The sequence below is a fragment of the Larimichthys crocea genome, chromosome XV, assembly GCF_000972845.2.
Source record: "Larimichthys crocea isolate SSNF chromosome XV, L_crocea_2.0, whole genome shotgun sequence".
Taxonomy (NCBI): Eukaryota; Metazoa; Chordata; class Actinopteri; family Sciaenidae; genus Larimichthys; species Larimichthys crocea.
The window spans coordinates 15,125,700-15,151,035 of record NC_040025.1 but is presented as its reverse complement, the minus strand read 5'-3'; the positions used below and the strand labels follow the sequence as shown (position 1 = coordinate 15,151,035).

General features: G+C 39.1%; 2 protein-coding genes across 2 annotated transcripts; one reads left to right on the top strand and one right to left on the bottom strand.

Moving 5' to 3' along the window:
- Positions 1-9: 9 nt before the first annotated feature.
- Positions 10-10,098, top strand: tnnt2a (troponin T type 2a (cardiac)). Its single transcript, XM_010747075.3, has 15 exons — positions 10-240; positions 373-425; positions 569-579; positions 1,131-1,148; positions 2,843-2,902; positions 4,200-4,229; positions 4,411-4,435; positions 5,135-5,198; positions 5,443-5,559; positions 5,650-5,727; positions 5,827-5,937; positions 6,024-6,133; positions 6,227-6,317; positions 6,412-6,452; positions 7,327-10,098. The coding sequence occupies exons 2-15, from the start codon at positions 388-390 to the stop codon at positions 7,358-7,360; spliced, it is 828 nt and encodes a 275-aa protein (XP_010745377.3). The 5' UTR covers positions 10-240; positions 373-387; the 3' UTR covers positions 7,361-10,098.
- On the bottom strand, positions 9,208-24,356 carry pkp1a (plakophilin 1a). The gene is made up of 15 exons (XM_010747064.3): positions 24,019-24,356; positions 21,794-21,903; positions 17,615-17,806; positions 17,277-17,488; positions 16,772-16,913; positions 15,628-15,835; positions 15,359-15,527; positions 14,756-14,873; positions 13,109-13,267; positions 12,844-13,023; positions 12,375-12,528; positions 12,091-12,277; positions 11,477-11,561; positions 10,784-10,898; positions 9,208-10,619 (listed from the first exon to the last, which is right to left on the bottom strand). Exons 1-14 carry the CDS (start codon positions 24,203-24,205, stop codon positions 10,824-10,826), a joined length of 2,178 nt encoding a protein of 725 aa, XP_010745366.3. The 5' UTR covers positions 24,206-24,356; the 3' UTR covers positions 9,208-10,619; positions 10,784-10,823.
- Positions 24,357-25,336: the final 980 nt, after the last annotated feature.

Sequence of the window (25,336 nt, the reverse complement as noted above, 5' to 3'; positions counted from 1 at the left end):
ACTCGTGCACGCAGCGGCCTTTTTTGGGAATGGTGATAATGGAGAGTACACGCTATCTAAAAAGTTATTAATAACACAACAAGGGGTCCTAAAGCCTCTTTCCCCTCCACTGTGCAGTGTGTCCCTTTACCCTCTGAGACTCACCTCACATTCCTCTCAGTGAAAGCAGGGACCTCTTCTCTGCTGTACATCGAGTCTCTCCATCAAATCAGTTTCTTCATCACTCCATCTGATCCTCAGGTAAGTTTCACTGATTATAACATGACATGTTATGTGTCCAAACAGAACTTTTTTTTTTTTTAACAGTATGTTTTACAGAACTGTAAACGAAGTGCTGAGAATGTGAATTCACGGCCTCTGTTTGATATTCAGATTCAGTTACTTGCCATGTCTGACAACGAGGAAGTGGTGGAGGAGTATGAGGAGTAGGTTGAAGCTTGTTTTCATTTTTAAATATCATGTTTCTGCTTGAATTTACTGAACTTATAGATATAGGTGTGTGCTTTTTGTTATGACAACTTCTGTACTTACCTGAATAATGATATACACGTCTGTTTGATGTTCACAGGGAGGTGGAAGGTAGGTGATCCATCTTGTTCTGTGGTAGATGTCACTTCACATAAACCAAAAGCTATAGTCTCTTGTTTTTTCTGACTGATCCGAGGATTTTTGTTACGATATCACATACAACATAATGGTATTACACGGAATTTAAAGCAATGTAAAGACTTCTTGTCTCCTGGAAATGTTAAATTAACTAGTCAGCCTGTTTATCAACTGCATACATACAGCATACAGGTTCCATAGCTGTAGGTATATAATAAAGCAATGCACATATATAATAAACAAGGTGTCTTATCATACTTTAACAGTGTGTGTTTGCATTATAAGACTTTCTTGTTGACTCAAAGATTACAGGTAGATCATTTGTGGAATCCAGATAGTTTAAAGGTTGTTTGTTCCGAGTCTCGATGGTGATTTGCTCTTCCCGTTCTAAGTTTGCTTGTAATAAGTTGAAGGACTAGAGCAAAAGTAGTAGTAACAGTAGTGTGTGTGCAGTTTGTGTTCTTTTTATGTGATTACATTTGTATAATCCTTTTTGTGTGTGTATTTTCCTGGCTGTATATCAGAAGAGGAGGCTGCTGAAGGTATGTAAAGTTAGTAGTACAGCTCTAGCCGTAATATTTAAAAGTGCTGTTTGTCCTGACATTCAGAGTGTCTGTGGGTAAAATAAGATAACTGTGACGGACATTAGAGATTCCTTTACAATGAAGAATCCATGCTTGATTTCATCATGCTTTCTTTCTCGTTTTTTTATGCTGCTGGCTGCTTTGCAAGCTGTCTGCCTTTAACCAGTTCTAACTAGCTCTGCTTTTGCTCAGCAGGGGAGGAGGGGGTAGAGGAGGAGCAGGAGGAGCAGGAGGAGGAGGAGGAGGAGGAGGAGGAGGAAGGTACTGCTTGTGCTTTGAGCTTTTTTTTTTTTTTTGAAGATACTCCATAGACAACAAATGCCAGGCGTTTTTTGTGGATATGGAACCAGTACCGGGAACTTGATCTTTCAGTCAGAAACACTGTGGTGAAGCTGACTGTACACATGCTCAGTGATTGTGCATAAACAAAATATAATTTATTAAATGCAGACTTTCAGGGGTACTTGAGATGAAAATATTGGCAACCAAGAAGACTGGTATGTAGACAGGAAGAAAAAATACTAGTAAAAAAAGTAAAACATAAATAAATGTTAAATTAACTAAATAAAGGATAAATACTCTAATACAGAGATACCTTTCTTTACTCTTATTTATTTGGCATTGATACAATTTTACTTTCATTTACTTTTGGATTTCTACATTTCTCAATGTATTTCTGAAGTGACACATTTATTCATTTATTAATCTATTTCTCTTTACGTTAACGCAGCAGGTCGTACTCATTTCATGCAGGAGTAATTCAGCCAAATCGATTACATTGCTGCAACCAACCCTGCTTTAGAGTGAAGTTAGTACAACCTATTTGTTGACATACAGACACAGAAATAAGCAAAAGTAAAAATGTAGAAAGTACAGAAATGAAGAACTGTAAATGTACGTGTCCATGCCATGTATTTATTTAGCATTTATTTATTTTTATGATAAATAATAATATATTTTTAATCCTGCATAGCCAGGTATGATCCTTTGTTCTATGGATTAGCAGTGTAAACCATCAGTCCACAAAGCTTGTCTCTTTTTGCTGTCCGTAATGGAGATCTTTCAGAAAGCGTCACGTGATGAAATCAATATATTTGGGAATTTGCTACATCTCTTCTCTAAAGTTCCCAAATATTAGGCTGCTCATAAACTTAAAGATGAATTTTTGTGTTTAAAGGGGAGGTCTGTCATACTGGAGAAAGTTAGTTGATTGTTGAACCTTCCCCAGTGTATTTGACGTTTGTCCAGTATTACTGAGCCCACCATTAAATGCACACCTTATAAGACAATTTATAAATAGATGCCAAGTCAGAGATGACGTATCTGACCTCAAATACACTCACCTATCTACACATCATGAACAAACACACTTCACTTCAGCAGCTCTTGAGTGCTGTCTGCTTTAAATACCAGAGGTGGGTAGCTCATTCTGAACCCATCACCCTTCTCTCTGCAAGGCTTTCCATGGACTTTGAACAGACCGTTGTCTATTCTCTCTCTCTGTCTCTCTCTTTCTCTCTCATAGCTAATGACTGTTAAAAAAGGGAGAGTGAGAGTGTTTGAAAAAGGGAATGAGTCAATTTCACACCCTCTGAGTGTCTCACTGACTCATTCACTGTCACTTTTTGCTGTAAAACGTCCCTCTCTGCTAGATGCCGGGCAAGAAGAAGAAGACAAACCTGCTGCAGAGGATGAGGCCAGAGAGGAACAAGGTGAGAGGATTTTTAAAATTGAGAAAACATCACTCTCAATTTGTTTTGGAGAGCTAGTCAGAGTTATGCCTGTTATGATTGCCCAACAAGTGTTTTGTCGGTGCAGTTGTTGACAACCAGATGATTCATTCATTCCACCCGTAACCATTTGTCAGAAAGACGGGAAAATGATCTGCTATCTCAGTCACAGTTCACTTTGGTATGTGACAGTCTACAGGTACTTGATGAGTTTTCTTATTATCTGTCTCTCTTCTTAGTCAGAGCAAACACTCCACCCTTCCCAGCCCTAAGGCTCGTTGCTTATGACTGAAAATGAGGTATTAGCTGTATTATTACTAAAACAGCGATATTTAGGTGTTTCTCTGGCTAAGAGGGATGTTAGTCAGAATCAATCTTCTGTAATCTATGTCTTCAAATCAGTAAACGTCATACGAGACTCCTTGAAACTGTCACATCATGTCACAAAGACTGACAGGTGGCTTCTTGACCTGCTAAAATAATAAATGATGACGAATCAGTTTATCGTCAGAGTTATCTGGGAGGGTGCTGTCACTGTCAGTCCACCAATTCAACCATCCACCATCTCAACAACCATAGTATGTTATATGACAATCTGTATAAACTTTCATGGTGCCCAGAGGATGAATCCTAATTACTTTGGTGATCCTTTGTCTTTTTTGATTTAGCACTACCACAAGGTCAAATTTGAATTTTTATGACCAAATACCTGCAAAAATGACCTAAGATATTTTTAATTTTGAGTGTTAATTAGCAAATATTTGCATGCCAACGCACCCTAGCAATCTACCTGCTAAATATCAGCATGTCAACATTGTCATTGTGAGCGTTAAACTCAAAGCACCACCATTCCTCAGTGTTGTAGCCTCACACAGTTTATGGCTGTAGTCAAGTCTAGACTAAAAATAAAACACAAACACAAAAAAAACTTCCTCTAGCTTTTATGTATTTACATGTCCTGTGTTTAAAATGTTTGGTTGAGTGTCATTCAAAGGCCACAGATGTCATACCTAATCTGGTAAGAGACTACTTATTATCAAGATAACCTCTCTCACATGTCTCCAGAGAGCTATTTATGATATGTGACACATGCAACACTTTCAACATGCACACCAGCACAGATCAGTGCAAGCAGTAGTCAACTTTCTCAGTACTCTATTTTGATCTTTCTTCTTTTTTTCATGTACTGTGATCTATAATTTTGGAACTACTTACAGTCCCCTATGACACATTTGACTCAGACAGACACTCTTTTATTCAGCTTTTATTGTCGTTTCAGATGGAGAAGGAGAAGCAGAGGACGGAGAAGGTATTGTAATGTTGGACTACATTTCCAGCTGTTATGAGCACATTAAGTACAAGGGGGCATTGTTGTAATTTGCTGGCACGGCTGTTAAATATGTTGGCATGTTCTTAGGTAGGCGTGTGTATGTGATCTGGACAGACACACTGCTGTCTCCTTTTTTATTGTTTCTTTTCTTTCTCAACAGAGGAGGAGGCCAAACCAAAATTCAAGTGAGTAACACTCACTGATGTACACACACACACAAACACACACAAACACATACTCAAGAAGTGTATTATTTATAAATGAAATATTTATTGGACAGCTAATTCTACTTCCTAGTCACAAAGTCTTTGAATTCAAGAAATAGTTTGACATTTTCTTACTGGCTTTCTTTCACAGAGTTAGATGAAAACATTAATATAACTCATATTTTATTGTAATCTAACAGGAGCTTCTTATTTTAGCACATAGTCTGGAGGCAGGGGGAAACTGAGGCCTGGCTCTGTCCAAATAAACCAATATCTTTCAACACACACCTTTGAAGCTCATTCATTAACACTTTATATCTTGTTTGGTTAATCTGTCTAAAGTTACTGAACTTAGCCAAAAAACAATCTGGTACAAAAATTGTTTTACCCTTTGTTTTTTGTATGAATTAAACAAATGAGATATCACGTGTTAACTGAGCTTTAGAGGTGCAGGTGGGCGGATTTGCTTACATTCGGACCGAGCTGTTTCTTCCCGTTTGAGGTTATTAAGTTTCCTTAAAAGTTCAAACTCAGTCGATTCTGTACACAGACACAACATGCATGAATACTTTGAAGGGACATTTATTTGGTTTCTTTGCGATGTTGAACCTGCTTCTTCATATTTCTTCCTTACAACACTCTGTGTATTCACTCTGTTTTGCTTTTTTAAATCCCCAGGCCATTTATCATGCCCAACCTCATCCCTCCCAAGATCCCAGACGGAGAGAAGGTGGATTTTGATGTAAGTACCAGACTGGGAATCAGAAGAGAGGAATGCCTGGTGACTCACATGATTCACTGCATACTGTGCATAGGTGTCCGCCTAATGGTCTGTTAGGTCATTTTAAAAACCACCAGATGTTGGAGGCTGGAAATTGTTTGTCAATGCTTTGTGTTTTCTAGAGTCTCTAGAGTTTCCATAACAAATATGTGTATCATGTAGTCATCATTCAGTCTAAAGAAATACTGAACATCTGTTTCTGCAGGATATACATCGTAAAAGGATGGAGAAGGACCTGATGGAGCTTCAGACTTTGATCGAGGTTCACTTTGAGAGCAGAAAGAAAGAAGAGGATGAGCTCATAAATCTCAAGGACAGGATTGTAAGAATCCAACACCAATCGCTAAATGTAAAGACATAACATTAAAGATCTGCTTTAAGATCTGTTGAGACGTGATGATCTGTTGTGCAGGAGAAACGCCGTTCTGAGCGAGCAGAGCAGCACAGAATCCGCAGTGAGAGAGAGAAAGAGCGACAGAAGCGTCTCGAGGTATAGTCATGTTGTAGCTGCTGTAATGTCATTGAAATACGTCCTGCATCTACTAAATGCCTCCATCAATTTCCTGGTCCTACATCCACATTTCTTTAGGATGAGAGAACTCGTAAGGAGGAGGAGGAGGCCAAGAGGAGAGCAGAAGATGATGCTAAGAAGAAGAAAACCCTCACCAGTCTCCACTTTGGAGGCTACATGCAGAAGTTGGTGAGTTGGTGAAGGGTTCATAGTGTTTTTTTGTTTTTTTTCATGAGATTAAAGTGTGAAGGATGTTTTATTTCACTTTCTCACAGACAGAAAAACGGAGTGGTAAGAGGCAGACTGAGAGAGAGAAGAAGAAAAAGATCCTGAATGAAAGACGCAAATCTCTGGATATTGAAAACTTGAACCAGGAAGGACTCAAGTAGGTCCAGAAGATGTTGTACCACAAGACAGATAAAGCACTTTTTTATTAGGGATGATGCCGTTACATTTTTTTTGTCTCTGTGTCTCACAGGGAGAAAACTAAAGAGCTGTGGGAGTGGATGTACCAGTTGGAGGCAGAGAAGTTCGAACTGCAGTATCAGCTCACAAGTCAAAAATATGAGGTTGTGTGTGCTACAACTTACAACACATATTGTTAAAATAAGACATACAATCTTATAGGTGTGATCTAACATTTGCATGCTTTCTTTGTTCCAGATTAATGTGCTGAGGAACCGAGTCAGCGACCATCAGAAAACGTGAGACACCAACTCAGAATCCATTTTTTTCTCACTGTGATGCTACACACGGTTAAAAGACAGTCAGATAAAAAGATTGTCACAATAGATGGAGCAGAAGTTTAGATATCCTGCCTTTTAATTCCCAGTAAACACTGATACTACTACACTTACCATGATGTTTCCTGTCTAACAAAGTTGTAAACATGATACAGCTGTTCCCTTTCAGTCAGTGTACAATAGTTAGCATAAGTATAGAAATTGTGTCCGCCCTGATCAACATAAAGAACCTCTCAAAGTGACTGTCAAGGCCAATGAGATTCAAGTCTACAAATGACCGACTGATGCAGGATGAGGCGACCTAGTTCCCCGACTAGTGTTGCTACAGTCGCCACAAAACTGCCATGTCCACCTGTTCAGCTTGCTAAAAGCTAATATGTTTAAACTAAAAATCTAAAATCTTAGAAAAAGAAAACATGTATAAAGTGCCCCTTAAAGGGTAGTATTAGGGTTAGGCTACTAAAACAAAGCTTGCCATTTTTTGCAGAAATACCTCTCAGTGTTTATGCATTAGCTACTCAGTGTTTTAAAGAAAATTCCGCATGCTTGGTTTGCAAAAATCAATCATTAGGTCTTCTATAAATAGATGGATGTGTAGCTGCCGTTTACGTGCTCACCACTAACCGAAAAGCATTTTGGAGCCAGAAAGTTGACTCTGTCTCTTGGCTGGGTGTAGCAAACATGTCAGCTGCCAAGTCGTTAAGAAACACATAAAAAGATGCCTTGAATATTTTTCCATATTTTGATGTAACATGCTTTCCAATAATGTCGGCTAAATGTGCATTTTCTGTGCTTTTTGTGGACAAACAATACTTCACCTGTTTGTTTTCAACAGATCCAAGAGGACCAAAAGGGGCCTGAGGAAATAGACAATTACGTGATTCATGAGCGGTGTAACAACCAGCCGCCTCGTTCAGCCACCACCCCAAACCAAGCCCCGGCTTTCCTGCCACACCCCAGTCCCACCTGTTTCTCTAATACCATCACATACAATACTAATTATACAGAGATATCTATTTTTTTTCTCTTATTCACATCCTTTAAATGAGATAATGTCTGTTACAAGGTATAATTAAAACCATATTAGTTCAATCAGTGGCTTGTTTCATTTTCAGGCTCCTGAGCGTGGGTTCATAGATTTGTTTACTGACACTCAGAACTCAACAGAGAGTAAAAATGACTGATGTACTTTCCAGGCATGAATGCAGAAAGCCTGAAGCAAAGACAGGGAGAAAAATCTTCCTACTCAAGAGACGGGCTCTGACATGACACGATGCTCCTTGAGCTAACGCCCAGATCTCACCTAACACACACACACACACGTACACACACAAACCTGAAAGACAATGAATCTTTTTTCTTTTCTTTTTTTTTTACCACAGGGTAACTCACCTCTAAGTGTATTTACAGAAAACACTCGGATTTGATCTGACATGCAGAAGAAAAACTAAATACAAATTAAGTCATTGTTGTGGATTTGACGTGGCCCCTAAATATGCAGGAGTGGTTGGTAACAACTCATAATGAAACTAGCATTTCATTCAGTGGTAGTATGATTTATGAATTTCTGGCTCCACCATCAGAGGGAGAAACTGAAAATCTGCTGTATTCTAAGATCTAAATTTAAACTATATGCATTTTATTTCTAGTTTAAAGCAATTTATACTCATGAATACAAAAGTACTACCTCTTTGAAAACAGAATCTGGTACAGAGCATTTCTTTGTGCCTGCAATGTGTTTTCACTTTTTTTTTAGAACCTGTCAGCACAGCACCAGAGGCGAATAGTTAAACATATGACAGTGATTTGGTGGGGTGTTGCATTGAAAGATAAGTCCGTCCATTCCACATTCCTGCAAAGTTTTCAAAATATGGGGAAAAAATATATCTTGTGACTTATTTTCCTTTCACTGAAAAACAGACTTGTTGCACCGTCAACTTCAGTGAAAAGTGGGGAAAATATATCTCCCAATCTAAATCACGCAAATCATTTTTATTTTGAATCTTTAAAAACAAAAACTTGCTTTAGTTGTTAGACTTTCACACCCAGTTTCGAAAATGGGGCCTAAAGAACGGCATGTACAGAAACACCGCAAAAACCCTGCTGGAATGAAAACTCAGAGCCTAATTAGTTCAAGAGATTTACAAGAAAACAGATGAGCAAAGAATCCAGTATCTTCCAAGAGAGCTCGTATGTGTGACTCAAATATGCACATGGGAAGAAAAGACCACCACTTACAATGTTATCTTCATATATGTAATTTATTCTTGGTACAGTCTGACTGACAGGAAAAGCTCCTGATTATATGCCACACAGACACATTTCTCCAAAAATACACTCTGAGCAATACTGACATCAATCTTCGAGGCAATGAACCTCAGCATGACTATATGTCTTAAGCATAAAATCAGTCCACTGCAATTCACCATGTCATCTCTTCCCAACAAAGCTTCAGTGATTTGTAATGCTTGGTCATAAAAAAGCAAATTGTTAAAAAAAAATAAAGAAAAGATTTTCAACCTATTTTTAGTTAACTATACTGCATCAGGATTATTAGAGCAGAAAACCTGTAAACACGCCCTAAAAACTTTATAGGTAACAGTTTCAGAGAAAAACTACGGTTTTTAAATAAAGATAAAAAAAAAACATTCATTTTAATGAGCATGGCTGAAGCATTAAGATCACAACTTGTTAGATGCTGTATATGTTTGAGGGCACAGCCCTTCATTATCTCCTCAGTGTTTGGTATTTAATTAAATCAAAGAGCACTTAAAAGGCTGTCAGTGTTTGGACGTTTTCATGGCAATGACTCACTCCAAATTTCTATACCTAGTAAATAAAAGTAAAAATGAGACTCAGCTGTGACCTTGTGTTACATGATGTGTATTATATTCCAATCCTTCTGTCTCCAATTGCTCAGCTTATGCAAGTAAACAAGCAAATATATAAGAGACACAATTTTTAATTTCAATACACAAGTTTATGACAAAGCAACAGAAAAGAAGACGTATCTTGGTACTGCACTTCAAAGCAATTGTTGAATACTTTAGGAGCTATGCTTTTTGCACTTCCCACCTGTGAGTTAGATGATCGATACCGCTTTTATATCTGATAAATATAAAGCTAGAAACATGAGGAAACAGCTAGCCTGACTCTAACTAAGAATGACATATATGTCCACTACTTAACGTGTTATATGATTGTATAATAAAAGTGTAACACTGTGGCTTTACAGGGTTTATGGGTACTGTAAAATGTGTCCTTTCAACATGTTTTTGTAGAGGTTGAACAAACAAGATATAATGTGTTAATTATTGAGCTTTAAAGGTGCAGGTAGTTTCCTGTTACCTGGGCTAAGCTATTCATCTTCTGGTTGCAGCTTTATATTCAATGAGAAAGTTAAACTAATTCTTTAACTATTCAGACACTCTTTTTTAAAGCAGTTTCTGTGGTTTTTTTTTTTGTTTTTTTACAAAACTAAATTCTGAATCACAAAATGAAACAGATTTTAGAATAAAGTAATATTCCACTGAATTGTGTTAAGACATTAGAAATGTAGGATTTCTTTGCTTGCATGGAAACCTTTACACAATCTATTTCACTTTTTCATCTGAGAGCAACTGTATCAAAAAATATCAGCATATTCTTTTTCTTTTTAGCTTTTCATATATTTTTCTCTTTACTTTCATTTTTGGCTGCCCAGTTCTCAAAGCCACAATAGAGTTTGAGCCAATGTAGACAGGCACATTTGACAACAACACCATTCATGAGTCTAAATAACCACTGCAGGTAACTTCCACAGCAGCTAACACTGTCTATCCACACTGTCTGTTGTATTGTGGCTCTCAGGACTGGGTCTCAGCACACACGCACACTTAATCTACCAAAATCACACTCACCCGCTTATATACAGACACAGACTGAAACATGTAAATTAAATACATACAACACCGCAGGATTATTCATGAAATGAATGAAAAGCTCTCTTTTCTGCAAAGTATGTACAACATATGATTGATCCTTACTCGATAGTCATTTTTAATTCAGAGGCTATCGTGATAAATGTAATTTTACTCTTCTCGTTGCAAGGGTGTGGCCACGGCGGTGTCTAAACATGCTGGTTTCCATCTGCAAGCACACACATGAGTACACGCAAGAGAAAAAAAGCCAGAGAAAGAGAGAAAGGAAACACACAGAGAGAAGAAGTTTTAATTATTATGATATAAATTCTGCTCTTTTGGGCCTCACAGGGGCTTTAAATGTGAATACAAGCGTTCAGAAGTGAATCATACCTCTCGGGGTCAGTAGAGCCGTTCCACTTGTCCATCACACTCACTCGATAACTTGCGCCAGCCTGTGCACTGCAGTGGTGTTGGCATTGACAAAAAGTGATTTGCTCATCCCCAGCTGTGGACCAAAAAGTTTAAACAAAATCAGTTGAGGGTGTTGCACGCATTCGAACATGCACATGCACATAAAATACACCCTTGCTCTAATTGTAAAGTGACAGTAAGCGCAAGTGTCAGCAACTTAGAGGAGCTGCAGGGCGAATCATGGTTGTGTGTTTTCCCTCTCTCGGCAGCTTTCTGTCATTTTTTTTTATAAAGTATGGCATGTACAAGCATTGCTCTTTCATATACTTCGTCTATCCTCCACCCTGTCTACATCTGACTCTTACTGTCTTGACATCTTCTTGATCTTACATGTTTTACTTGTCCCATAACAGACACTGAGCACTGAAAACCAGTCTTCCAGGATTCCTATGTGACTGTTTCTGTATTCACTGAACTCTTGGGTGGGGCAGAAGGGAAGGAAAAAGTGACTGTGAGCCAGAGAAGTAATAATAAGCCTGTATCAGCCAGACAGTGCAAGCATGTGCTAATCTTTCATTTGATACATGGTTACAAAAGGTTTGTGTTGTGTCTGTCTTCAAGAATTAAACACAGTCACTCACACTTTTTGCATTTTAGTTCTTTCTCATTTACCTTTTTCGCAGCACTTTGCAGATTGTTATCATTCCATAAGCTGTACAGCAGCAGGGAAGCTGCTTTGCTGCCTTTGGGGAAAGACCTAGGACAAAAGAGCAGATGCCATTAAGGAAGCCCGCAGGCAAATACAAACATATGCAGGCAGAAACTAAATAAGAAACTACACACAAGCATGAAAGGATTGTAACGAGAAGAAGCAATTCAGACACTGAAGATTTCGCTTTCACTCCTTTTATTTTGGAAGATAAAAACGTTCCTTCATACTCTGTATGAAAACAGGAAGAGTGCCAGCATTGTGCATAATTGTTGTTTGTACATGACAGCGATTTCCAAGGTGAATGCAATTTTGTTTGGTGTACTCACAGCACTGAAGAGAAACACACTGTCCTCCAGACTAACAATAAGATTGTGTCTGGAAACAAGTGTTGATATTTTAAATGTTATATTTTCACTGGTGTGTGTATCACGAAACAAAATTCTCTTCATCACCATTGTGTATGGGTGGAGACAGATCTCAATCTCAAATGTCATCAATCAGTCAGAACGAGTTTATTTGTTTAGCACTTTTAACAGCTATTACACCTGAATCTCAGACACAGAGAGAAACTCACGCATTCTCGCTGAGGTCGGCCAGTGATGACACTATTTCATTGTTGAGGACCTTCTTGCTGGTCTCAGAGTTCGACAGCATCAGAGTCCGCATTATGTTGCAAGCCGCTGCTATCGTCTCGTCAGAGTTTCCCATCTCCCGGGGGCCAGCGCTGAGGAGGCCAGCAAGCTCAGGCAGCATCTCTTTTGCTATGTAGGAGACATAAGAAATATACAGTGCATTAGTTTTACGTGGACTAACTCTACATTGCTGCCCACAAAACAAACATTTAATGCTTTTCCTTACCCATGGTGGAGTGCAAACTGCTGGCCCGAGACATGTTATCCAGCAGGGACATGGCAGTCTTCTGCAGGTTCTGGTTCGGAGACTTTAAAAGAGGGGAAATGTGCACCAGAGCCCCTAGCTTTTGAGTCAGAATCTGGCTCATGGCATGGGACCCCTGAAGGAGAAGCAAACACAAAAATGGCAGAGAGAAAAACATTAGCTGTAGCAGTTAATGTCCATGCCATATTTGCATCGTAATACATAAAATCCACCTATTTAGGCCTCTCACATTCCTCTCTCTTCTGTCATAACATCTGACTAACCTGGAAACAATACTCCACCCTTTTTCACAAGGCTAGTAAGACTTTCTCGTAAACGGTTCCAATGAGTCATTATTCCTACTAATTCTATTTTCTCCTTTTGTAAATGAATCTCAGATCATCCAGAAGTCACAAATGGTAAGTCCAATAATTATCTTCTTTGTACTCACCAGTCCCTTGCCGGCAGTGAGGTTCTGCAGGGCACCACAGGAGGCTTCCAGGGTGGCATCTTTCTGAGATGAGCCCAGCAGAGACAGGTAGGTCTGCATAGCTTTGGGGTGGCACAACCACTTCACACCTGTTGGGGTACTCTCATCTGGCACTTGGCACTGATCCACATCATATGAAAACTGAGGAGAAATGACGAGAAAGAAATGAGAAGTGGGGGTTTGGATTACCCGACAAACAGGTGGAAGTGTGGTGGTTGATACCCACCTCATTTTGAGCCTTGTGGCTCCTGGGGCTGAAGCATCCAATCACAGGGCTTTTTGGGGTCCCTGAGGTCATGGGCTGAAACTTGCTGAAGCACTCAGGACACTCATTCTCCAGTTCGTAGGTCAAGTTATGGAGGATGCATGTGCAGTTCTCCACAGACTAGAAGAGAGCAGAGGACACTATTAGTCCTCACATCACCAATTTTAACAAATAGCACATTAAAAGTCTCCAAGCAGAGAACTCCATAGCATATCAGATCTTCTTTCTCAATCACATGCCATATCAAGGCAAACTTTCCAGTGTTTTTGAAGAGAAACGGTAGGAAATATGATGTGATAATTTTGTTTGCAAGATTCCCAGTTGCAAAAATAAAATACCAAACTGACTGACTGCAACTGTAAGATACAGGAGGGTCCCATTTGTGGTGAAATGTTCGACATCTGGAACTACTCTCTGGGTTTACTTCCAGTCAAACTCAAAGACAAGCCTATAAAAAACAGTGGAGGCAGTGAGTTAAATGATTTCATGACAAACAAAAACATAAGAATAACATCCAGGTTGACAAATATTGGAATCTCCCTTTAAGTCCATTTGTCCAGCCCGCAAAGGTAACTCATTGTATTTTCTTTCTTTCTCTGTAAATTGTTTTTCACAATTCCCATTGATTAAGCAAACATCCATCGATGTCTTACCACAGAATCCCTGTTTACTGTGAACATAGGTTAACAGCGCTAATATAAAATATAAAATATCTCTGTCTCTCACACAGACGACACACAATCAAATGACACCAACCATACTAGACTGTTTTATTAAAGAAAGCCTGTGTAAACACTGTACTAGCGCAAGCATGAAATTAAACATACATCCACACCCAAAACATCCACAAATGAGCAGGTACACATGCACCACGCTAAATATAAACACATGCTGACTCAGCCTGCAGTATTTGCCTGCTCATAATGTGTGTGTGAGAATGCCTGTGTGCATACTGTGAGAGTATTCTACACGTTCTACAGGAATGACAAGGCAACATCATGAGACATGAAACCAACCATAGCTCTCCTGCTCACACATCCACAATTCAGAGATAATAATAACACATACTGTAAGCCAGAAAAACAATGTGTGGTCTCATAGGTAGACAAAAAAAAATCTTGAATCTTGAAATAAATATAAAATATCTTCAAGTCTCTTGAGTGACGTTGCCAATTCCTTTCTGTAGCCTTTAACAGTAGGACAGCAACCAATTTTTATATTATTTGTGCGATTTAGTGATAATTGTTCTAACAAACATCTTAAAATAGTGAAAAACACTTCCTTACACCCAAGATGTAGAATTCATATTATTAGTTTTGTCGAAACAACAGTCCAAAACCCAAAGATACACAGTTTACAGACAGAGGAAACCAGTAATTCTTCATACTTGTGAAGATTGAACAAGAAAAACTTAAACAATTAATTGAATAGTTGCCCATAGCTTAACTTAACAGGTGGTGCAGAGAGAAGTCTAAAGAGTGGGCAAAGGTGCCAGGATAATGATTCGTCTACTGACTAACTCATGCAATCTGAAGTGCCGAGCCTTAAAATGTGTTTACACATACTAGTGGTGGTTGGGAAAATGATGATAGAGATGAGTCAGTTTACCTTGTCATCGGGGTTTTCCTCTGCCACGCTGGACTGAACGTAACTCATGAGGGAGTCGATCAGGCCGCGACACTCTCTCATTTGCTGCCTCTCCTTCTTTTTGCCGCAGCTCATGTTCCTACACACATTTAAACTCATTCATTTAAATCCATACGGAAACAATAACATGTCAAGAACATAATAACACACTCAGATCTGTGAGTGCCTCACCATGTACCTTGCACCATCACACCCTGTTAACTTCATGGTGAAGAGGCACCAGGTGCACAGAGTACAATTTTGAAGACGTTGCAATGATAACTTTAATTTATATTAAATAACTGCCATAAAAAAGGGTAATAAGATAAAAGAGCTGCTGACTGTAATGATAGGTACCAATACATTTAATTCAATACATACATCTATTGACTGTTTTGTCATGGACATCTCTGAGTCCTACCTAGCCGTATTTTGTCCACCCTACAGTCTGGAATATTGTGATCACTATATATAAAATGAGTTTACAGGCTATTCTAGTTATTAACTAATGAATCGACATCAAAAAGATGTCTGTGACAATTAACTGTGCAAGGTCACAGAGGTCGTTGATTCAAATGTTCTCACCGCAGGCACCCTGTGGCATTGTAGAAGACATCAGGGTGTATGTTGTTGTTGGCACTGCTGTCGGACCAGCAGTTGAATGGCACCACCACATTCTCAGTCAGGGCTGGCAGTGCTGTAGCTATAAGCTCTTCCTTCAGCACATCAGCAGAGGACAGGTTCCATAGCAGGCCTTCATATCGTAAGAAAAGTAAAGTTATATGTGTTAGTGTTAGGAATAAGGTGTATGCAACCCAATGTTTTGAAGTCTTGTACCAAAAAAAATGTCTAACCAGTGATTTGCTTCTGGGTCTCAGTAGAATCTGTCTCCTTTAGTAGCCTCAGGGCCTTAGATATACCACTACAGTGCTGAACCTCCATCTTGTTGTCATGGTGCTTGAACACCAGGTTCCTCAGAGCCCCAGCAGCACCCTGGCTCACCCCAGGGTTGGAGCTCTCCAGCAGGGCCACCAGAGTGGGGATACCACCTAGTTGGTAAACCTGTAACACACACATGCGAAGGGAACGGTTGTTGAAGATCTAATGTGCTAATTTCCAGCTACAAGAGTAGTTTTGCATGATTCATAGTTTAAAGAAAATACTAATTTATCTCAATAATCTGTTTGAGTCCATCGCCTGTCTGAAACTCTATCTCCCGCTCTCTCTCTAATCATCAGACACAAATCAAATTAAACTTCTTCGTGTCACTATTTTGCGACTCAGATTTGGAAGCTGGGTACATTAAATAAACAAAGTCAGAACACACACACACACAGGTAGATTATCAGAGTTTAGTCCATGAATCCACCTGGATAGTCTCTGCTTCAGAGACATTTCAGGCTGACTGCGGAGGTTTGACCGATCTGAGTGTCTGATTGGCTTGCGGGACGTGACATGGGGCTCCTTTTTCCCAAAAGCTGAATCTGGCTCAACTTCTCTCCCGGACACCGGCGACGTTTTTTGCGGTAACCCCTGTGGAAATGCACGACCCCCACTGAAATGAATTGAAAAATGTCGCTGGTGTCCGGTTTCCCTGTCCCGGTCTGAACGCTAACTAAGCATACTAGCTAACAGCAGCTACAATCAGCATTTAGCAAAGTAAATGTCTCTCCATCAGGAAACAAGTACATTGTAACATTAAATATATGACATAAAAGTAAAAGCCTAATAGATCCCGGGTGATTACTGTATTAGTAGTTACAAAAAAGCTGTTATGTGTGATGATAAATGCTTTGTCCTGCCTTTCCCTCTGGGAAGGTTACACAAGTTCTTCACCGTGTGCTCCAACAACTGTAAAACCACTACAAGACAATCCTCACACAAATGTCATGTGAAACATTGCTTCAGTGCATGTGTGTCATGTTTGGAGGGTGTGTCTGTACATGTTAAGATGTGTTTATGTTTATAGCATATTAGAGTGCCAGTGCTTAGTCAGACCTCCTCTTTGGTGCGCTCCTCTTTGAAAGTGATGTGTTGGATGAATGTGGCTCCACACTGCTGGAAATTCTCCTCAGGGTGAGACAGATACTCTACAGCCTCCCTTACGGTCAGGTCTGAGATGGACACCCCACTGTTCACCCTGCAATAATGGGCACAGGAACGTAAGAAAGGGACAATTAGAGAAGGAAATTAGATACTAAACCAGTCTAATGCTACAACTTTGGAAAAGAGCATGGATTTTAATGTAGGCAATTGTTTTCGTTGCATTTAAAAGTGAATGAGCTTATGTTTCCTTCCTTTCTCATGTGATACCTGGACAAAATCCCAGACAAATTCATGGCTGCAGCCTGGACAAACGGACCTTTACAATAACACTGCAATATGATCAATATGTAAAATGCTGGACTACATAACTGTGCCCAAGATGTAACTTATTACATAAGTATGTCAGCCTATTCCTGTAAAAGCATATTGTTCGTATTGCCTGAAAACGAGAACTCACCCTGATTTCTGCTCTATTTTGGATCCTTTGGAGGTACCCGTCTTGCCGTCAACCTGAGACTGGGAAGAGGGCGGCCGGATGATGCGTGTCTGGCTGTTGGTCATCTGAGAGGTGTTGGTCATCTGAGAGGTGTTGGTCATGGAATAGGAGCTTTGTTTATTTACTCGACTCTGGAAGGTCTTCTGGTTTTGGATAGTCATGCCTTTGCTTTTCTAAAAAAGGGAACAATTTAATTTTTGTTATTTGTTTGGAAGAACTGGTTCTCTAAAATAAACATATGGAAGTGTATAGTACCTACACTTAAGGTACTTTAATTTAACATGAAAATAACTTATCACCATAATAGTTCCACTTGTAGGAGCAGGAACAAGCGGAGGAGCCAATACAGGGTCACTGCGACTGGGTTTCAGCCCATTGGGACCCTTTGGCCAGGTGGCAGTGTTGACTTGCTGTTCCCATGCGCCTGAGGTGCTGAAATTTCGTCCTCCCATGGATTTAGTGGATAGAGTGCGACTCTTCTGAGTATTCAGCTAAAAAGAAAGAATACATATCTCAGGACGTTTGCTTACATTTAACACACACACACACACACACACACACACACACACACACACACACACACACACACACACACACACACACACACACAGCATATGCACAGCAGTTAAAAGACCACACTTCAGTTGTGGAAAACTGTGGCTCAGTTGGCAAGTGGCAAAATCCGACCACATTATCTGCCAGTACACTGCATAACCTTAAGGCTTTTTTGTAGCAACAATCTAGGTCACACACACAAAAAAAAGAGTAACCAACTTTCCACAAGAAGAGTTTTTAAAGAATTTCCCTGTAAACCAAGACAGAGGAATTTGACTTGATAATAAGCCTGCATACCTCTTCTTCAGTTTATGTTGAAGGCAACAGAATGCACCAAACAATGACACAGAGCAAAGTAACATAATATCAGTCATTAGAGACCAGCTCAAGTAGTTGTGTTATAAGACTGCTGGTGCATTCGAGTAGTTTCCCACAGAGGATCTTTGTCTGTACAAGTCAGACACAGCATTCGTTAAACCTTCCCAATCAGGATGTCGAGAAGCAGCTTAATCTTGTGTAATCACTAATCACTAATCAGTGTATTTGGACAATTTTGTTTGCATGACGGTAGGCTTTGCCAGGTAACCAAGAAACTTGTCATAGCAAAATGACAAAACGTCCTGTAATTGCTTTAACGATTAGTCATTCTCACAATTAAACCGTTGTCTATTACTGGCTTGTTTGAAAGATGACATCCAAAAATCATAAACATTCATATCTGAAGAACCCGCAACGATTTTTTACATCAATCACTGCAGCTGACATGTTGATTTTGAGAATTTATTAGTCAACAATATTGGCTAATGGGGAGGTGAACAGACATATTCTGTGTACTCCCATGTTTCAAACCCGACCTGTTGCTTAGTTACCAGCTGTATATCAGCCCTGTTTCTTAGCAGCATAAGCATGATGCCAAAGAGATCGGTCAACAAACGTGTGATAAGAATTGACAGTGCTGCATGCTCCCTTCATTTGGGTAAAGCCTGAATGAGCTCCCAGGCCCTGCTTTATGTCAGGGGACGACAGATGCAAATTCAGCAGAGCAGAAAGAGCAGCGCAGAGCAGCAGGATGTTTATTTTTTGTGTAGATAAAGAAAAAGAAAGCATTTTGTGATCAAAACCCTGATCACTGCCTATACCGAAACTGCTTTCTGTTTCTGACTTTCAGTTTATATTTTGAGTTGTGTTGCTCTGATGCTCTACTGGATGCAACATATACTGCTTTCACTGTGTATGAAGTGTCACCAAACAGATACTCAAAGTATACTCAAAATATTTTTAGTTATATAACTCCATTGTGCATCTAACATTTACTGTAATACAGTAGGTCAGAATTGAAATATAAAAAGTGGAAAGTACGTTGTAAGTTCTCCAGTCAATCGGATCGTTCATCAGGATGAATACTCCAAAAACACAAGAAAACCAAAAGTCAAGAAATATATGAAATGTGTAAACTGTGATTCTGGATTCAAATTCTTCTTTTCACTTTAACATTACCACTCCCTGTCAAATTTTAATGTGTTAATAGTTTTGTGTTGCTGTTGTACATTGGCTTGCTATCAAGCCAGATATGTTTTAGCTCATCTAGTATTCAGTTTCCAATTAAAGTGTCTAATATCACTGTAAGCACTTTGGATACAAAGTGATACACCTGGTAGCTTCTGCCATCAGTATATGAAAAAGGCTCAGCTACACTAAGTGTTAACAATAAACAAAGTAGCAGTGAGTTAAGAGCTGGGCTTTAAGTGCAACATAAACCAAAACCTCTAACCGCATCAGTAGATGTAAATAATATAGTTTATGCTTTCTACCAATACAACAGTGCAAATACTGTAGGATGTGTATAATTCAACAAGCTATATAAAAGTAGATCCAAGACAGAACTTGTGGTCACTAGCTCTGCAAAGCATCTTTTATCATGTTCATCCGCCTCTGTTGCATTGCTCAGAGTTTATATGTGTAGACTTGCCAAAAAAAAAATCATCAGTATGTCATGGACAGTCGTGTTTTTGTTTTGTTTTGTTTTTGGTTTATGTTTAGCACCTGGAATAGTTTGAGGTCAGAAGCTGGACATTTCAACTGTGAAATCTTTGCCTCTGACTTTGACTGGAACTAGTGTAAGAAGTAGATGGCAGAGGGGCTCGAGGAAGATGAGTTCACGTGCACATGTTTACAGCCTTGACCCCGCTGTTGAAGTTTAGCCATAAAGAATGAAATCAGAAATATCTGATTCAGTACAGTAAGAAATTCTTCTTGGAGAAGAAAGAAAGAAGTTTGTTCAAGTTTGTCTCTATACTGGTATCTCTAGTAAAAATCTTCCTTAGCACATATATATAGTACAAATTTAGCTGGAACTGGTTCATATTGATAGCTGTATTTTGTATTTTGTTGTCCATTGTGTAATGATTGATTAATTATAGGACAGAATATATATTTATGTGACCACAAATCATGTTGTTTGATGGAAATGTTGGCTTCTGTTACATGTTCATAATGTGACTTCTGAGTTGTTAATAATGTAATTTTACTATGTGTTATCCAGATAAGGTGGCAGTTAGCTCAATCACACAATCAAAAACATAAACACAATGTGACAGAGACGCATTTCATGATGAGATGATTATGAGCCTTCCATCAGCAATAGCAAATCAACACGCCCCTAAGACATGCCTCAACTCACTGTCAGTAGGTCAGGTCAGACTAACCCAGACTAACACACACACACGCACACACACACACACGCACATACACACAAACACGTAAAACCACAGTGATGCAGTCAGCATTACTCCTCTGTGGAATTTGGATTAGTCCAGTATTGCAAATGAGCTGAACTCGCCCTGACTCTTAGTGACAACACTGAAATTAAGAACATGACATTCAGAGACAATATTTAACATGCCTGTCTGTGGATACAAAATTCTGTTTTTATTAACCTCTATTAAGTTACTGGTTCAGGTTTTGCGCTGTGGTGGAACACCAGATCAACCAATCAAGACCACAGAAATGAAAAGCTGTCTAAGCAGGAGAGCCATGTGTCCACACCAAAAGTCTAAGTATGTCAGAATGTTTCATTAAATAATGTCATAAATCATGCCGCCAAAAAGAAAAGGGATTCTGTTACTGCTTCGAATTACATAAACAAAGACAACCAAACTTCTCACAGTTGAGTTTCAAAGCATTAACTGGCAGTTTACATAAAAAAACACTTTAAGAAGTAAGCTTTGTTGCTTTCTTGCCAAGAGTTTGCTAAGAAGATCGATACCACTCTCATATCTGTATGTCAATATAACAATATTCAATGTGAAGATGAAGCCAGCAGACGATTCTCTTAGATTGTCTTAGCATAATGACTTGAGACGTGAGAGAAACAGCTAGCCTGATTCTGTGTGACGGTAACAAAATCTACCAACCAACAGGGGTTATGTGTCAGATTGTTTCTTGGCTTCCTGTAGTCGCCGTTATTTGTGTAAAGTCACTACACTTTGCCAAAACTTCGTTTTGCACATTATGTCCTGTAAACCCAACCGGTTTGTTTGGTAACTTGCTTGTTTAAACATGACATAACAGAATCGGTTAATAGGAAAATCTTAACAACTAATTATTCCTTTAAATTTAAATTCTACGCAATTAGTTATTATTTTATTGTCGTCAAAGTTATGTTATCTTCGGGTGGTAATGCAGTTTCTAGTTTCATGTATCAAGAACCCTAATCTGCAGTTATCTGAAGTTTTTTTATGGACTGCATGCATGTTGCATTTAAAACTGTAAAGAATTATTGGAACAAATGGCTAGATAAAAGAAAACATTCAAACATAAAAACATGTCAGCACTGATGTGCCATAAAGTATTTGTGATTGTGGTGAAAGGAAAAACATTTTCTACAACTACAAATGGGGTTGTTACAAAAGAAAGACAATTACCCCTTTGCTGTAGCCTGTTAAAGTGGTGCTGATGCGGCCCAACGTGCCGTTTGCCTTGGACGGAGAAAACTTGAACATTCCAAACTCATATGATGCCGTGGGAGACATGCCTGTTGAGAGAGGAAACATATGACAACTGAAATAAACAGACAGGCAGGCAGACAGAGCAAATCCAGATATGTTTTTTTTCTCTCAAGTTAATTAGGCAGTGTGACGAAAGCAAAGAAATGCCAAACACACCTATACAGATTCATTTTTATCATGGAAGATTATCAGAGAAGATCACTGAGGAGCACCAAACAGACAGTATGAGGGTGAAAACTCTTTGGTAGTTTGATAGTTTCGCAATGTATGATCTACTTGCTAAATATTGCTATAAAACGTATTTTATTGTTTATGCAATTATGTCCACATGTTTATGTTGGACAGAGACTTCAAGATTTTCATAAAAGCAATTCATTACTTGATATTGATATCGGACAACAAAAGAGGGATTTGGGGAAATGAAATACAGTCATGCATCCAAAATTTGATAGGCATGACTGCCAATCAAATGGACAGACAGACGCAACATATTAGTCAGTTATCAGTCAGTTATTCACCTCGTGCATCAGCTCAGGAAAACCCAGACTTTACACTATGCCTCTTTATCAGCTTTGTCTGTCTATTGGATGATTCATGGGAATATGTAGCTCAATGTGATACTGTGCCAAATACAAGTCTGCAACTTCACCATTATAGGATTATGGTTGTCAACATGTCGGCACACTCATCAATGCACTCTAACGTTGTTGAAGTATATGCAATGAAGTAGGAATTTTTCTAGACGGCAGATTACTGCTGCCACTTCAATACAATTGCCTGGAGGGGAACACTCAGCAAATATGTATTTTCAGAAATAATGGACAGGATAAGTCACAGACCTGATAAAGAAGCATATCTACATTTTATTTCTATGAGCTAAACATAACCGCCTGAGTGACCTGGGTGAACAGACTCCTGTTGTCCTCCTACAATTAAAAAAAAAACCTCAGCACATAAATCAGCCATAGATGACCTGCCTCTGTAAACATGACAGAATCGGTCAGCAGGGAAATCTCTAGCAGCGTTCCAGGGTAAAACAGCATATTTTGGACTAATTAGTAACTTTAATACTACTCTATGTAACACATGAACACCCTATTAACATGTTATGTAAAAGGTTAAACAGCCCTGAGCCTCAGGGTTGTGTGCACTTCTAACCTTGTGTTGTGGTTTTGTAGACAATTGCCCTGAGCATAATACTCCCTGTCAGGTCTTAATTTTACTTTAGAAAAGCTCAGTTTTGTGAAGAGACTATGGAGATTATCTAAAATAAAGACAATAGAAATAAAAATTGTTCTTTGCAGTCAATGTTATTTGGACTACATTATAAATTACAATCAATTACCAGTTTTAAACAGGCCAAAGGTGGATTTATCATGGTGCTAGTAAAATACATGCAGATATGATAACATTACCAACAAGTTGGACTGTTTGCAATAACCATCTCAACTCAACTCAAAGTCACAAATAAGATTTCTCAATATTGGTGGATCTTCATGATGCGTTCTGCAGTAACGCCAGAGCTGTTTTGAAAGATACTAATGTAATTATCTAATTGTGTGAAGGTTTGAGTAATCCCACATGGTGCATTCCAAACTGAGAGATGGGTGAGAAAAACAGTAATGAAACAAAAATCACTTTCCCGTGCACAGGATCACATTTCACATTGCTGATACGGCCCATTTAAGTCTGACACAATCCTATTTTAAACTGCCTGTCATGGATTAACAAACCTCTCTACTGATACCTGTTACTGTCGCCTTAAAAAACACATTACATAACCCTCCCCCCCGTCATTCTGTTCCCCTCCTCTAACCACAAAGTTCTCTTTGTCTCACTTTTAGACTGGAAGCAGTAAAAGTGTCTATTCCCACATTAATCCTGTGAAATTAAATCATAATGGAGCGATTCGGTTTGCGCACAGGAAAGAACATGTTCAGCCTGTTTAAACAATACAGCTGCTGCCTTTGGGGAAGCTGTGTGACGCATTATTCCCAGGACACACAAAAAGCTCTTACATAGGAACTAGGAAATCAAGAAGTAAGGTGACAGGATGCCAGAAAGACAAGTTGCGCAAATAAAACAACAACATAAGTTGCGCATTTGGTATTATTTGTCATGTTTAAAGCCATTTTCCATACTTGTTGGTGAAGGAGACAGCGTGCCGTTTTTCACCCCGTGTTTGGACTTGCTTCTCTTGATGGTGTGCACCTGATCCAGCACGCGTTGCTGTCCCGAGCGCAGCTTGTTGTCGGAGGGGACAGCGAGCGACGTGTCGTCCGATCCCAGGCTCGTCATCGCGGATCGCAGCGGTTCCGGAGCCATCATTTTCCCAGCTCGGTGCCCTTCTAAACTGAATCGATTAAACTAGTTTTGGAAAAAAAAACGCAGACCTGCAGGAGAAGTCCGACTTTCAGTCAGCCGTGCCAAATATGTAGATGTGGTAAATGTTCTCACAACAAGAGCGCTGCTTAACTCCACCCTCAGGACCGCGCCCAGTCGAGGTGGGACCAGGAGGGTTCACTTGTAGGACAGGTGTGGAGCGAAGGGAGGGGCCGAAGACGCGCATACATTACTGTTTATAGCTTTTACAACTATGGCGCAAGAGAGGATCAGCGTATAGTTTTTTTTTATCCTTCGAGGAAAATATCTCAAGTAAAAACTTTCCTGTAGCATGTTGCGCATTTTCAGTGCTAGAATGTAACTACGTGCATTCAGGCTGCATCTTCGAGGTGTGGCCTCTTCACTATTTAAGCCTTCATACTGTGCAACTTAATACTTTTACTCCATTACATCTCTTACTCCACATCTGTGTGACAGCTTTAGTTACAAGTCCCTTTTCAATTTTCAATTTTAATTGCTTACTTTTTGGACAGTGTGATATTTTACACCTGTTGGAAGCATTACAATGGTAGTGATAACCGCTGATAAAGACCATATAATGAGCTGATAACATATATTTGAAACAGCATGCATGCACCTGTGTGTGCACATGCACTGAAAGGTTTTTACTTTTAACCTGTTAATATACGCCAACCCGTTTCTATTAGAAACCCCTTTACTGTCATTAAGTAAACTGACGACTCATGGCTAAAATGACATGATTATTTCACATTATATTCAATACATAACAGTAACAGTAGAGAACAACTGATACAACTAACAGTGAACACAAAAACTTTAGGAGGTTTGTGTAGAATGAGAGATTTGGAGAGATTATTTCTTCCACTGCATTTATCTGACAGCTGCACATGTTAATCTTCAGATGAATAATTTATATGGAAAATGCACAAGCTTGTAAATTACAATCCATTGTTTATAATACCATAATATCATGTTACCAAGTTGTAATAATAATAATTATGGTATATTCTCCTTTAAATGTGTAGGTATTTGAAGATAAAATGCTTAATGAATACTGTTTGGGATTGACAGGCCTTCTTATGTACTTTCATACTC